At 41.4% G+C, this 16,549-nt stretch overlaps 1 protein-coding gene across 1 annotated transcript in view; it reads right to left on the reverse strand.

Annotated features, from left to right (window-relative positions):
- Positions 1-811: 811 nt before the first annotated feature.
- The window catches only part of DUSP10 (dual specificity phosphatase 10), a 40,894-nt gene continuing 25,156 nt past the window's right edge, over positions 812-16,549 (reverse strand). Inside the window, exons 3-4 of the mRNA XM_081825202.1 lie at positions 6,864-7,235; positions 812-3,540 (exon numbers count right to left, since the gene is read on the reverse strand). Coding sequence (XP_081681328.1) covers positions 3,275-3,540; positions 6,864-7,235 — 638 coding nt within the window. The 3' untranslated portion in view covers positions 812-3,274. The remainder of the gene's footprint in view (positions 3,541-6,863; positions 7,236-16,549) is intronic.

The following is a 16,549-nucleotide window of genomic DNA, read 5'->3' on the forward strand; positions in this document are numbered from 1 at the left end:
AAGCCAAAAGTCAACCCATATTTCCTGAGATTGGATATTATGTTTGGGGACTAAAACATAAAGATAATATGCCTTGGTTTATCTACAAAAGCCTGCTCACAAGCAAGGTGAAAGCCATATTGCTTATCTCTATTCAGTGTGGCTCGCCAGACATTTCACCATCCAGAAGATCTAGTTAGAGCAATTTATCAGTGCTCTATCTTAATCAACTTCTGAAGTGTGACTCAGGCCCTGGTTCTTTATTCTAATATAGCTTTTCATCTTTGTTTTACTGTAGCCTCCAATTCTCTCTTTCTCATACTGTATTACCTTTTCAGAAGGTCATCTTTCCTCATTTATTGTCAACGTGTCATTGCTGGGTTATGTATATTTCTTCTTTCCTATTTTCCCTTGTACATTTCTCCACTTGTCAGCTTTCCTGCCCCACCTCCCGCCCGCTTGTCCTGATCCAAAAGCAGCTAGTACAAGCTCTTCAATGAAACGTGAGCACCATATCCTGGTTAATATGCACTGATTGGAAAAGTATTAACTGTTGAAATAAATGTATAGACAGGAGCTGGAGCTGTTGTTCTGTTCAACTTAAGGTAACAGTGCCATCTGTCTCTGCTGAATCTGTATATAGCAGACTTACTCTATTGAATCATTAAATTCACTCAGCACGAAACCACCATTGCCGGATGCTGAGAATGATATATGCATCGGTCGGTCAGAGACTGCTTCCTCGGAAGACGACACTCAAAATTATTTCCCAGTTAGTCGAGGCACCTAGCGAGGCCCAGAAACCTGGGGAGTCTGGTTTTTGGAGCAATAGCTTGGTTAATCCATTTTATTTTCATGAAGTGGTTCACATTCCTCATGAAGAAACAGAGGCTAAGTGACTCAAAACAGATTAGCAAAAAAGACCGGAGTCTCTCTCAGAATTCTTGGTATGTGGGTTGGCAGGATTCCTGTCGGCCCTAGGACAGTCTTTCTCTCAAATTCAAGTTCAAAAAGCATAAATCATTTCCATGTAAAGAACAGAAACTGTACTGATTCCTCTCCTTGTTTTGTTTAAAAAAAAAATTTAAGAAAGGAAACAAAACGAAACGAAAGGGAAAAAAAAAAAGGCTTACATTACACTCTATCAGAAATTTAACATTTGGATTTAGAATAAACAAAAAGAAATGCCTAGTAAATCACCATGTATTTTAAATCACTAATCATATAACAACTTGACTTCTTAAACATGCTCTAGCACCAAGGAAATTGTTAATCTGAAGAATAGAAAACACCGTAAGAGAAATTTACTTTTCACCTGATTAACTCTTTGTCGTAAAAATAATTCAAACAGCTCTCAGTTAATTCCTGTTAAGTTTGGTTTTCACTTTTCTTTTTCACTTCTAGTAGAAAAGCTATTTAAAAAAAATAAATGTCAAAAAAATACTATGTTATAGCAGTTCTAAGCAATGTTCACAAAAATAGGTCAAACGTAGTCATCTAGAACTGGACATGCCCGAACTCTTCAATTCTGTTACTCACTCCAGGCAAATTTCAGTTTGCTGTGAATCTTCCCCTTGGTCAAGTCCCTCTAGACATGTATTTTAATAAAACATAGAAAACATTGAGATCATGTTCTTCCCCTACCCCCATGCCCTCTTTTCCATGCATTGGGAACCCATGGAACACCAGCTATGAATTAACCAAGTGTGGTAAGAAAGCTGTACTCATGATGCTGAGTTCAATTTGCTGCTTTGCACTCTCCGTGGTTAATGTTACCAAAAGATGTCAAGTGAGAAAGTGGCAAGGGGAGTGGCAAGGGGGCAGGGGAGGAACCGTCAAGAACCCTAAATGGCAGATGGTCACAAATATTTATCAGACAGCCACTGGAAAGGTCACAGAATTCTAACCAATCAATCTGGCAGTGACCTGTGATCAGAGCTCAAAGGCTGGGGCAGAAACCCCCTCATCCTTCTAAGGTGACTTCACCTGAGGTTTTCCCTCTGCAGAAAATTGCATTTGCAGAAGAGGGTAGAGTGCTGTGAGAACAGAGGGGATGATGACTGGGCAGACTGATAACCAGAGCTCTTTGGTTTCCTTGCTCATTCTCTCTGAATTGCGCTGAGAACAGAGAATATTTTCCCTTCCTCATCTCTCTTCCCCCATAAAAATACGTGTGTATTTCCACGTATGCTCCATGTACAAGTTACCAGAGGTAAGAGACGCTTGAACCTGACTTGAGGAAAAGAGGAGGAAAAAAGACACATCCCAAAATGAGTTTCATTTATATAATGAAAATAAATTTTTACACAATCAACAGAAACACATCAAGTTGGTTTTTTTTTTTTCTGCGAAAAATATTTTTAAATAAATTTTTGTCTTTTTTTTTTTTTTTTACAGTCTGATATACATATGTAACAAGGTTTATGGCACTGTAACCAGAATCAAATCAAAAAAAAAAAAAAATTAAAGGAAAAAGGTGGGAAGGAAAGTAATTGATTTTTATTGAATTCCTTTCGATCTCCAAGCTGGCAAATTTGCACTATTTGCCTATTATTCGGCTGCCAGCTCTAACTTGTTTGCACACTCAAAACACCGTATTATTGCACAAGAAGCCAGTGAAGGCATATGGTATAATGGTCAGTTCCTCGCTATTTCAAAAAAAAATCTCTTAAACCCAGAGGGGGGGGAAAATAATCCTGAGTATGAAACACACAAAATCAACAGTATCTTTTGTCTCTTTAAAGAATGTGAAGGGTTCTTAGACCACTTAAGCTGCCCTGATTTTCTCTTTGCACCAGTGAGTACAACAGGGCTTGGTTGGGTTGGGTTTTTGTTTCCTGTGTGGACAGCCCAGGCAGCTCTTGGGCCTTCGTGATTCAATGTCTTTTCTGTCTCTTACTTTTGGTTCTTTTTAACTTGTGTAAGTTGTAGTATCTTCGGTCTATGAACCTGCACAGACTATTTAATCATAAACTCTACAAATAGCTTAAAAGGAAAAGGGGAAGAAACAAGTTTTATTATATTTTTATTGTTGGCTTAAAAAAATTACTCCTTTAGCCTCCCTGCTTTATCAGTTCATGGGAAGGAAATCTCAACGGCATCAAAAGATAAATTCTTCTCACACTTGTGAAAAATAAGAAGTTTTTAAACAAGTTTTGTTTCCATTCACAAACTTTACCCCCATCTAAAAAAAAGAAGAAGAAGGAAGAAAGAAAAAGGAAAAAAAGAAAGAATCCATCCTTCTTTCTCTTCGTCTCTTAATGGAGACGAGTAATCCTTTCCATCCAGACTTTTGTCAGACGACCGTTTCCACGCCCATCAGCTTTGGTGTAAGGATTCGTGGTGTCACACCGTTGTTCAGGTCTTCCTCAAACTCCAGTAATTGCCCCATGAAGTTAAGATTTGGGGAAATAATTGGTCGTTTGCCTTTGACAAATTTATAAGCATCAGTCATGGTCATCCGAGTGTGCTTCATCAAGTACGCGATGACGATGGTGGCAGAACGGGACACCCCCGCCTGGCAATGGATGAGAAGCCCTTTCCCACACTGGTGAGCTTCCTCTGGGAAAAGGGAGAAAGCCAAGAGGTGCAGGAAGGAAGAAAGAGATGGAAAAAGAGAGATTAGCTTTTATCCAGACTTGACAATGTTACATTTTGCAGAGAGAGAAAAAAAAATAAATTCAAATGGCTTTAAAGCTAAGTATAATTTACTAGTTAATTGTGTAGACCTATGGTTGCAACCTCCAGAACTGGCTAAAAGCAATATTAGCATGAATAAGAATTTACATTTCTCCATTTAAAGAGGGGACTAGGGGAAGGAATCATTCATAGTAACAGTTCACTTCAACTTATTGCAGCCAACACAGTTAACTGGCCTGTTAAGCAAGCCACTGATTAAGTAGACCCTTTTGATAAAGGATGTTAATTCCAATCACTAGGTTGTGTGGCTTATCACAACTAGTGTTGTGAACAATGTCTCTCCCAGCTGTGATAGAGAAAAAACCATTTCTTTCTTTACATTATAGAATTGCTCGGTACAGGAACTGGTATTAAATGGATTAAGGATTTCAGTCTTACTAAACTCTGAGGTTAAAGAAACAAAACCCAACGAGAAAGTTGCTATGTTCAGCTTCATACCGGAATAGCCTATTATTGCAAATGTAGCTAAAGACTTGCAGTTATCAGGCACAAGGTGTCACCTACATCTGAACTGTCCAACCCCCCCACATCTGTGTATGCTGTTCCAACATGGCAGTGATGACAAAGACGGAGGAATTCTAGTGACGGCCCAGAAATCAGAGCAACTGAAAGAAGCAATACTTTATAAGTTTTCGGATACATTAGAAGCTCAGGGGAGTGGCTTATGGGCACTGCCTAAATGGATTCTTAATGACACTTCTAGACTAAAAGGCGTCCCAAGAAAGAATTCCTGAAGGAATATCAAGTAGATGAAGAGTACGGCAGGGGAGTAAGGAGGAGTGATCTAACTTAAACCACTTTTTTTTTTTTTTTAGTTTATTTATTTATTTAAGTAATCTCTACACCCAAAGTAGGGCTCGAACTCACGACCCAGAGATTAAGCGTTGCATGCTCTTCCAACTGAGCCAGCCAGGTGCCCCTAACTTAAACTAGTTCTATTGGCTACCCACCAGTGGATCGAGAAAAGAAACATCATGCAAAATTCCATCTTAAAAATCTATGAATTAAGCTTATTTCTCATAGATAAAAGTATCTGAAGAAAGTATTTCCCTTTTGCAATTTCTTCTCTTCAGCACACACTATTTACTGACCTCCACACCAAGACTGAGAGGCATGGTGATAGGAAGATGAGCTGCAAAGTGCTAGGTTTGACCACTGGTTCCACTACACGCTAGATGAGTAACCAGGTCTGAGTCCCCTAACTCCCCAGAGCTTCACCGCCCTGTCTACATAATGGGAGTGATACTCACTAACAAGGCTCAGGGAATATGGGAATAATATCATCCAATTCAGGAATAAATAAACTGGCATAGTTAAACCCTAAACATACACTCTGCTTAGTTTATATTAGACTCTCTGTAAATGGCATTATGGTTACAAAAACTGCTGCTTCCCCTAAAGCTAGACCATACTATTTCAGTTTATCTAATGATATAACAACGAAAATAACATTGTGCCTATGCAGGCTATGATGCCGAATTGTTCTTCAGGTTAAATGCTATTTGTTACTTGTTTTGTTTTCCTTCTAAAAAAATCAGATAAGCCTGAATAACCTATAAGGAATGCAGGTGTCTTGCTTGAAATCCTGTTGGGACAAGCATGCCTGATGCTACTCATTAAATGGAAAACAATCTCTTAACTTCCCCCAGCTGGGATTAAGTCAGATAAAATTGCAGTCATAACATCATATATCAACCAGAAAGTTCCTCATCTATTTGGTGACAAATGTTTCTTCCTCGGGGCTCAAGGTTTAATTCAAATATTATTAAGAAAGAATCTAAGGTGTCTTTGCATCCACAAATGTTGCCATTCCGGAACTAACAGAGCATTGGGAACATTGCCCCAGCATATTGCCCCTATCTCGGAGTCAAGAGCCTTGCATTCTGCTCCCTTCTGACACTAAAATTCTTAGAATCTTGGAGAAGTCACTTTATTTTTCTGAGTTCAGTGACCACCCAGACTTTCCTTCCAGACTGAGTAGTCCATGGTCCTGCGCTGAAGGCACAATTAGCAAGGAAAACAGCTGGGTGACGTGAGCAGAACTGCCAACTCTACAGCAAATCTACCAGACCCAAGCCCTTTTTTCTGATAAAGGAGCACCAAACATGAATGCATTCTTCCTGGGACCTTGGCCAGTAACAACCTGCTACAATATCTAGGAAAAGTACTGGATCACCTTTTTGTGGTAATGAAGGTTGTTGTCACTTGAAAAAAAAAATTGTTTTGTGTCTACTAGGTGCCTGGTGTTCCCCCCAAATAATAATTTGAGCCTTAAAACAGTTCGAGGCTATAGAAACAGCAAAAGTTAAAGTTAGGATTAGGGTTAGGCTGGCAGTTACTTCCTTCTGGAGATTAAAGTCTGCTGTTGTTAGATTTCCCTTCCCTGGGAACTACTCAGGCTACACAACCTGATCTCTCCTACTTTAGCGAGTTTGGAGCAAGTCCTATGAAATCTAGTACCATCTCGCTAACGCTCATATTCACGCCCTTCTGCTACCCAGTGTTTAAGAACTGAGACAAAGCAAGTAGAAGGGAAAAACAACTCAGCCCCCTACTCCTGTCTCCTCTTCACTGATGTGACTGACATGTAAAGGTGTTCACAACAGCACTGTTTTACTGAAAAACATTCTTCAGAAGCAGCCTTTCAGCAAATGCCACCTTTGCCTCAACCTCGTGTAAAGTAGCTATACTGATTGGAAGTAAGAGACAGGTAAACCTGCAGATTAATTTAGCCCAACGTAAGGGAGGCATGGGTGAGTTTGGAGATGGTGTCATCTTCCCTGTATTTTATCTCTCGCAAGGTCCGACAGACATGGTAGACCAGATAGCCACAGCAGCAGCCGCTCTGGCCTCCATTGCCCTCTTCTTGGTTATTTCTTTTGAAATTCTGGGACAAAACATATCCATGCTCTTCCCTAACACCTTTTCAGCGAGAACTAGAAGGATGTGGATTTCCCCACCACACGGCATCACTGTTTCTTTACACCCATCCCAGTGGCTCCCATGCATTTGTTCAACGGGCTGTGACTTAGAAGAACACTTTGGCAGCACCAGGTGGCAGAGCCTGAAAACACCTCAGAGCAGCTTTTCTGCAATGCAGGCATAAACCTTGGGCTTGATATCAAAGCAAAAGCCAGAGAGGAAAGGAAGGTGGAAGACCAGAAATCCCCTTGGGAGATAGTTACCGATGAACTCAAATGCCTCTTCAAAGTATTGCCGCAGGTTCTGCTTGTTACTGTCAGTAGCCGGCAGCCTCTTGTAGTTGAACAGGCCTTTCTCATAGTGGTAGAGGGGCAGGTGAGTGGTGACATTGATGACGTAGCCGATGTTCAGCCGCTGCATCGTGTCCAGGTCCTGAGCATCCTGCTCATTGCCAAGGAACAGGAAGGGCAAGATGGGCGTCAGCTCTGCATTCTCGATGTCAGGGGTGGTGGGGATGGACTGAGGTAGCATGCTCGAGGCTGCAGATGCACCGCTCCCCACCTCTCGGCATTCTTGGAGCTGGAGGGAGTTGTCACAGAGGTTTTCATGGTTCTGCTTAAAACTGCTGAGTCCACCTGGAGCAAACACACAGAAAGTGACAATGACCATCCCTAGAACTTCAGAGCTGGCAGAAAAGGCCACTGTCCCCAGAGACATAAGTGTGCATTCCTGCAGGTGCATGTATTTAAAAATAATATCAGAACAAAAATGCAAGGCCATTTGGAGATCCAGGACAAGTTTCAGAGGATCTCACTGCATGCGGTACTTTGGCAATGTGGCTCTTTACGCAAACCGTGGCATGTTCCCCTGGAAAGAGTTCATTTGCAGCGCCAGGCAATTTACCAGCAGCAGATTTGATCTGCCTCAAAGAGCCATATGCTCAGTGGCCTACATAGAACCTCGTACTTTGGGAGCCAAGGAAAGCATGGTCGACCTCCTCGGGCACTGTAGGCATGTCTTGCACTCTTCCATAAGCTGACCTCACCCAGAAAGACAAGTTTGCTCCCAATACACAAGAGCGGCTATGGACAGGGACCTTGGAAGACCCAGATTACCTTGGCTATAGTCCCAATAACACAACTTCTTGGCTCTGTGACTTAAGCAAGTTAATTTCTCTCTCTGTGCTTTTGGTTACCCATCTGTAAAATGAGGGTAATAGCATCTACCTTTTAGTGTGGTTGGGAGTCTGGACTGAATGAATACAGGCAAGGTGTGCAAACCTCCCCATCAACAAGGGCAGCATCATTTTGGGGAATATAGCTTAAGAAAGTGATCTAACCAAAGATATCCAGCTGGATGTACAAAGAGGTTTACTACAGCATTATCTATTTTACAGAAAAGGCCAAGGACAAAAACAAATTTTAAAAAAGGAAAAGTTATTATATTCATCCAATGGAATATTAGGAAGCCATTAAAAGTTGTGAAAGCAATATGGAAACAAAGAAAATATTTCTATATTTAATGTTAAATGAAACAAAGCCAACTCAGAAACATTCACCATACATGTGATCAAAAAGTAAAGGACCATGCAAAAAAGAGCACTTGTTTAAGGTAGGAAATTTATGGATCACAGTTTATTGTTTAAATTTTTCCTTTAATATTTATTAGATGTATCACACACATGCATAAGCCCAAAGGATTATCAGGAGTGTCAAATGACACGATGTACATATAAGGGCCAGGAAATCTGAGTTGATACTATTCCCACCAAGTGGGCTCTATTTCTCATATTACCCTGGCCTTCCTTTTGAAAGGAGGGGGAAGTTAGAGACTTCTTTTAAGCTGAAAGCCTCCAGAACACATTTATGCCCTCTGATAGACGTCCTACATCTGTCCTGATAGTTTTAGGAGGTAAGGCCGGAAAACACAAAGCGTGGACAGGATACGATTGTGTTGAAATAAAGACAGGAAGTCTATCTGTCCACTAGTTTCTGAACGTAACATATGCCTTTCCCCATTTCAAGTCTCATCTTTGGCATCTACAGCAGAAAGCTCCAGACTATAACCTAGACCAAGTCTCAGGGCTGTGCTCCCCCAGTACACAGCCAGCTAGGCATGACAACTGGGCAAGTCATATTTTCATTAAGGTCCAGCGGTGACACAAAGATCATTCAAAGAGGGTAATATTATGGTCACTCACTGCATTCATCAGTAAGTGTCAAAACGTACCTTTGCTTTTTGAAAAGAAAAACAGGAACTATAAATTTATTTTAATGGATTCTAGAATTAAACTCTGCCTTTACATATTACTAGTTCACTCTGCTATGAAATCATGATTAAAACGTTTGTATGGGCCCTAAGAGATTATTTTTAAAGTAGACAGAAGAAATGGAAAACGAGAAAGACTTCAGTAGTGACTACTTTCTAAAAAAAATTGAAATTACCCACCATCACCATTACAAACTCCACGAAAGAGACTTTAAAGAGTTATTTTTAAATCTGCTCAGCTTTGCCTCCATAAAATCCAAGTAAACAATTCACACTGATTTTGTGATGGGACCCTAATTCACTTTTTTTTTTTCCTTAAGAAAAAGGCAGTGGTTACACTTTTTCATATAAGATGAGAGGAAAGAACAACAAAATAAATTCAAAAGAAGTCTCTAAGGGGTTGGGGGGGGACTTTTGTCTGTTCTTATTTAGGGTACTCAAGCTGTAATTTGTCTTAAAAGCAGCTAGTTTAAAAAAAATGCATGCCAAAAAAAACCCACACACAGAAAAAGGCAGCATACAGCTTTTTAAAATTCTGTCTCTACACCTCCTTTCCCCATGACATCAGCTGGAGGCTCCCCACCTGCCCAGTTGCCATAGCAGTTACACAAAGACATACAATGACATCAGTTGGCATGATATCAGCTCTTTGAGTACAAACAATACAAGAAGAACTACTTTGTTTAAGGCCTTTGGTGCAACTGTGTTCTGGGGAACCAATGATGTAATGCTAACAGGTGGCATGGGCCTTCCATTTGCCTAATGGGGGGAAAAAAAACCATGGGGGAGGGGAGACGGGAACTTGAGACAGACAGACACAGAATGCTCCGAATCCCAGGGGGTGCTCATGTGCAAAACTACATGTACATTGTATGTTTAGGCCATGTAGGAACTCTGCTCACAGAATATTTGGAGATGGAGAGGATAGAAAAGGAAATATTACAACTCAAATACATGAGTTGGACAAGGAAATTCTCCTTTAGGGGCATGAAGAAACAGTCTCCTGTTCACTTGCCGGTCTGCTGACCAGCGTAGGCATCAGTTCTCACTAAGGGTTGGGCAAATCCACACACAGCAGCCACACAACTCTCCCAGGATGGAGCTTCAAGCAAAATCAACCGGTTGAATCTCACAATGGTGGTTTTTTAGAGAGATGTCTGCAGGGAAGATGGTTTTCTTCTCTTGGGGGATTGGAATTAGAAGCTGGGGAAGGAGGGGTGGGCACACTAAGGCTAATATGCTTTTCTCTTCCAATCACCTTCCCCCCACCCTAACCCACTAGAGGCTAAACTGTCTGATCACTTAATGAGGAGCTTTGATTATGTCCTGTTCCTTATTACTACATAAGAACATTCTAACAGGATAACTAACAAGTGAGGTAGAGACAAAGTAGCTGGTGATTAAGAACCCATGTTAGAGGCAGACAGACCCAGGCTGCAATGTTGATTCTGCCCCATAAGAGCTGTGAGTCCTGGTGCAAATCATCGTCCTTCACTAAGCTTCGGTTTACTGATCTGTAAAGTGGGCATAATGTCACCTACCCATAGAGTTGTGGTGTGGGCAGCCTATGTAAACGTGTTGATATATAACCAGGCATTACAATGATAACAATGTCTTCTTACTCCGCTATCAGCACCGTCCTTGTCCTCATCTCCCTTTGATCCGTCCACACTGCAGTCCGTGAGAACCCTAAGTGCTATGCAGTGGTTCTCAGGCCAGACGGCTTGGATCTGAGTCCCAGCCCTGGCGACACCAGCTACCAGACCCTGAGTAAAATTTCTTACCTCCTGGTTCCTCAGTTTCCCCAGATATAAAACAGGGACAATAATCGTACCTACCTCACACTCCCGTTTTGAGGATTAGACTGGTTAGTAAAAATAAAGTATTTTGAAACAACATCTGTCCATGGTAAGTACTTTCTTGTTTTCATTACTTCAGAAAACTGCTATTTTAAAGATCTAAAAAAAAAATTTCTTTTGCTTAATATAAAGACTCTAAATGATCAGTAAGCTAATATTCCAGAGTTTTTACTTTTTATTTTATTTTATTTTATTATGTTATGTTAATCACCATACATTCGTTTTACTTTTAACATTTTATTTAAAAAGAGCCAGGGACCAATGTACCTGAGCAGTTTTAACATTTAAATAATATATTTTTATCATAAAGAAAGCCACAGCTCCCTATCCTTCCCTAAACAAATAGATCTGATTTCATTTCTTTGCCCTCGCTTCCCCAGTAAAAACTGCGTATTTTTTGAATTCCTGTGTGGTTGTTTTTTGTTGTTATTGTTGTTTTGGTTTTGGGGGGATTTTTTTGTTTGTTTGTTTTTTCCAGAAGAGGAGTATGTTTTAAATAAAATGGCTCTTGGCCCATCCCTCCTCCCATGTCCTCGTCCCCACCAGGCTGAGCCATCTTCTTACGCACACGACTGCCTGCAGTCACAGTGCAAATATTTTCAAGGCATGAGCAACATTGCTGGGGGCAAACATTTCCAACCTTATCTCAAAACTAGGTTCTCTGCCAAAATGAGCATGGTCAGCACTTTGATTCTGAATGGGAACAACAAAGAAGATTCCACCCCTAAAGAAAAATATGTAGAAATATAAGTCCCAGTTTCTTCCAACAGCACGGCAACAGACCCACTGAAGCAATGGAGTCTAGTTTTAGTGGGAAACTCTTTGTAGATCGGTTTCAGCTCCTGCTGCCTTTGTGGCAGTTTTGCAGTCCCAGAAACAGCAGAGCCTTAAGTAATGTGATTCAGAAGCAGCGCTCTGGGTGGCAAAGGAAAGAACCATGTCCAAATACGGAATCTGTAAGCAAGAGATTTCCATATTCTGGAGATGGGCAGCATGGTCGCACACACGTTTTTCGGTTTCATGCGAAGCTGGAAAGTGAGCACTCTCCAGAAATGTCAGGAAAACTCTCACTGAAGGCCAGCAAATGGAATGAACCCCCAAAGAGAGGTAGAGGGGATGAAAATGCAACTCTCTCTACCAACTTGCTGCGAGCATACTGATCACCCCTTTTTGTTGTCTACTTTCTCTTAGTGGGTGACTAGACTTTTATTTTTTTTAATTTTTTAAAAAAGATTATTTATTTTAGAGAAAGAGAGAGAGCGCAAGCAAGGGGACGGGCAGAGAGAGAAAGAGAGAGAGAATCTCCAGCAGACTCCGTGCTGAGCGCGGAGCCCGATGTGGGGCTCACTCTCACAACCCTGGGATTATGACCTCAGCTGAAATCAAGAGTTAGACGCTCAACCAACTGAGCTTGGGTGAACAGTCTTTTAAAGTAAAACAAGGGGCGCCTGGGTGGCTCAGTTGGTTAAGCGACTGCCTTCGGCCCAGGTCATGATCCTGGAGTCCCGGGATCGAGTCCCGCATCGGGCTCCCTGCTCGGCAGGGAGTCTGCTTCTCCCTCTGACCCTCCTCCCTCTCATGCTCTCTGTCTCTCATTCTCTCTCTCTCAAATAAATAAATAAAATCTTTAAAAAAAAAATAAAGTAAAACAATACTGGGGCGCCTGGGTGGCTCGGTTGTTAAGCATCTGCCTCCAGCTCAGGTCATGATCCCAGAGTCCTGGGATCGAGCCCTGCATTGGGCTCCCTGCTCAGCGGAGAGTCTGCTTCTCCCTCTCCCACTCCCCTTGCTTGTGTTCCCTCTCTTGCTGTGTCTCTCACTGTCAAATAAATAAAATCTTTTAAAAAAATTTTTTAAATAATAATAAAAAAATAAAGTAAAACAGTACTTTGATGATAGTGGCTAAGAACACAGACTCTGGAGTCACAGACGGCTTAGTTTTAAAATCCTGGCTGCCATCACTAACTAGATGTGCTACCTTGGGCAAATTATTTAATATCCCTGACCCTCTGTTTCCACCCACATTATGTAGTTAACCCCGGTATCTAACTCCTAGGCCTCTTAACATGGATAAAATGCTACATGAGTTAGATATTATTACTACCAAGGGGAGAGATACTGGTGTAAAATGGGCCCTAGAGGATTCTATTTTGTGGGTCCTCCATGGAAACTGCAGTGCATCAAAGCAGACTCTCAAGATTCTATATACATAAGGATTCTTGTGGAAGAAACAAAGCCTGGATAAACTGGAGGGGACGCCCTGACTCCTGCGCTGAAATACTCAAAGACGGGGTCATGGTGACGTCATACTTTTCAAGGCAGAAAATCACCCACCTTCACAGGAGAAATATTTGGGATAGTAGCTAAATCCATACAGGATACTGTTCCTGCTTGCTTTACATGGAATTGTCTTTATGGTCCACAGAATATATTTTATAGTAGGAATGATTTCAAGTTCAGTGCCAGGTGGTATCCCCTAAACTGTCTTATGATCCTGTCCCCAGGCAACGTGTGGGGCGGCTATATTAAAGAGAGAGGATGAGTCAAGTGAGAGCGCTGCATCAGTAGGTATAGGAAGAAACAAAGGGATTAAGAAACACTTTTATTACCCAAGGAAGAGAGAGATTTGAGAGGCTGGGTCCAGCAGTTCGGTCAGTGGGATCATGAGTCAGCGATGAGTCTCCCTGTGATCCCTACAGTCATGTCATTTCATCGTTTACATGTGAAATGTCCAATGTGTGAAAAGACATAAGCAAAGAGATATTGTTAAGCTTAATCTTAACAACATCAGGATCTTGAATCCAACCAAGCACGTATTGATGATTTGGGCAAATAGTGTTAATGTTCCAGGAAGATATATCTATGTTGCCTCGTGGGGTTTGTTGTTGTTGTTGTTGTTGTTTTTAAATTCTCTGGTCTCTTTGATAGGAGATACAAGTTATCTACAGATATATTAAAGCCAACTCTAGAAGGTAGTCTATGATATACAAGGCAGCAGGGGGAAAGCTTGGCCTTGGTTCAGAATAGTGGCTCAGCCACAAGCCAGCAGTGTGGCCTTCTGAAAGTTATTGGGTGTTTCCAGACTACTTTTCCTTAAGTATAAAATGGGAATACGACTACTCAAGTCTCTTGTAATGATTCAGTGAAAGTACTGGTAAAATATCCATCCTGGTATCTTTAAGAAGGTATTCAAACCCCGTAGCTATTTGGATAAGAATTGTCCGTGGGGCCACAAAGATAAGGAGCACCCTGGGTGGTCAGGTGCAGGAGGATGACTGTGCTCTGGAGCAGTCAGAGTTGGGGGCTGAGCTTGAAGGAAGGTACAGTTGGTTCAGAGACATGAAGAAAAGAACATCTGCTAGCACCAGTCCCGGGCAAGGGAAAGAGAGCCAAAGCAGAGGCCACAGGGCACGCTGCCTACATATGAATATGTCATATGTCATATGAATATGACCTTTGCTCTTGTAAAGGTCATATTCAGTGCTGTTGGGCCCCCTAATGCAAGAGGAAATGGCACACGGAATGGGGGCTAGGTCTGGTGGTTGGTGGTCTCCCCTGGAAACTCCCTTATATTTAGTTATTCATGTTCTAAGATTTCAACAGAGGGAAGATACATAGGGTGATCAACTACACATAAATGCATTCCTGGCAAATTTTCTGGAGATACGTATATACACAACACACACACACACACACATACACACACATATATTTCTAGAAATTTTAGAAACAGAAATATAGGAAAATTGTGTGTGTGTGTGTGTGTGTAACTTTTCTATACCTATAATTCCCAAATTAGTTGAGATGTTCAAAATTTTGCTCGGGTCACTGTATAAATTCTTAGTTAAAGCATCTGTAATATGTACACATGCAACGTCGCTTCACAGCTAAAACTGCACTTTCAATATTTACTCATTTTTTTTGTATTTTTCTTCCTATGTATATCTAAATTAATAGCTTTAATAGAACTTTGGTTCTTAGAGAGCAGGAATAGTCTTATTTAAACCCCTCAGTACACGGGGCTTTGCCAAATGTCACAGGAAGACAGGTGGTTTGTTGATATGTTGGAGACCAACAACTGCAGGGAAGAGATATTGACATAGATGATCAATCCCTTTTTGGAAATAATTTACAAACATTAAAAGATAAAGTAAAAGGATCTCTCTGGTGCCTACTTTACCTAGCGACAAATCATAGGTAGAAAGTATTTCAGGAATGCCCCTCACAGGGGTGTTGGGTGGCTCAGTTGGTTAAGCATCTGCCTTCAGCTCAGATCATGATCCTGAAGTCTCGGGTTCAAGCCCCACATCGGGGGGGGGGGGGGGGTCCCTGCTCAGCAGGGAGTCTGCTTCTCCCTCTGACCCTCCCCCTTCTTGTGCTCTCTTTTGTGCACGCTTTCTCTCTCTCTCAAATAAATAAATAAAATCTTAAAAAAAAAAAAGAATGCCCTCACAAAACTGTCTTCCTATAACAGACTATAGGTCACTCTTTTTCTTATCCTTGATATACTTAATCTAACCAAGTGATATTTAGTTATGTTTCAAAGAAAATTCCTGAAAAGTTTATACTAGAATTTTCTCAAATTTTGAGTTAATAATAAAGTCCTTTCATTGGATTTTCTGCTGGACAGAAATCATAATTTAGACCTCTGACGCTTACCCCAAATAAACATTGCTTGTCTAGTCACTGTAACTCAAGTAACTTACTTATTTGTGTATCCTTCAGATTACAACCCATTGCTCCCACCACAATGTGGTAGATTAATAAAATCCAGCATTCTGGAAATAAGCCAATACCTGACCATAATGTATACTGAGAACTAAAATCAACTCATGCTCTTTCCCAGTCTTTGTACAATTTGCAATGAGCTCTCAGCTTCATTTTTGTCTCTATACATTTCTACAGCTATTTTCAATCATTAACTTTTTGGGTGCCCTTCTTTCTTATGTTTTAAAATATACTGCTTCCTTCTTTGATTGATAAAAGTCTTGGCAGTGTCCTCAATGGAAAGAATTTTTTTTATAAATCCCTGCCTAAATAGTTACCTCAAAAAAGTAAACCAAATCAGAAAGATCCAACAACTGAGGAACCGTGATTTTAAAAAGTGGAAAACGAAGCTCTGGTCACACACCTTCCCATAAACGCTGATCCTGGCACATTTCTGTCCAAATTGCAAAGATTCTCCCTCTGTCCCCACCACCCCACACACCTCCCAGCTCAGAAGTTGCCTCCCCGGACATCCAAGAGCCCTCATTGCAGAATAGGTCAGCGCAGCCCCCACCCCGGCCATTACCTCTCAGCCTACTGCTGGAGCTCCACTGAACTAAAAAAGCACTTTGTCCCACGAAGGGAGGTGCACTTGTAATGCCCCTCCACCTGTCACCCCAACATTAAGGCTTTAATGGTAGGTAACCAGGGTTTAGGATAATTAAGGTAACCAGGGTTTAGGATACCCCAAGTTTAATTTGGGCGTGTTGGAAGAACACAGCTGGATGGTTGGCGAGGATTCTTCACAAGGATGTAAATACAGCCTGTTTCTTTAAATCTGTGACCTCATGTATTTACATTAGAACAGAAAGCAGGGCCAGAAGCAACAGCTGATGACAGTCATGTAATTTTCCACAAAGACAACAATCAAACAGCTACGTGTTATTTTAATGAGCAGATGACTTTTCTGTGAGTGGGATTCAAACTGTAAGATTTCAGAGTTCCCACAGCCCCAGGGGCCCCCTCAGGTTTTTGCAGGAGTCAATGGGACTTGAAGGGAGAGCACCCTTTGGCCCCTCTTCTCCACAGCCAGTTCCCCTTTGCTCCCTCTCCCT

This window comes from Leptonychotes weddellii, chromosome 6 (assembly GCF_054177405.1).
Source record: "Leptonychotes weddellii isolate Sample4059 chromosome 6, ASM5417740v2, whole genome shotgun sequence".
Taxonomy (NCBI): Eukaryota; Metazoa; Chordata; class Mammalia; order Carnivora; family Phocidae; genus Leptonychotes; species Leptonychotes weddellii.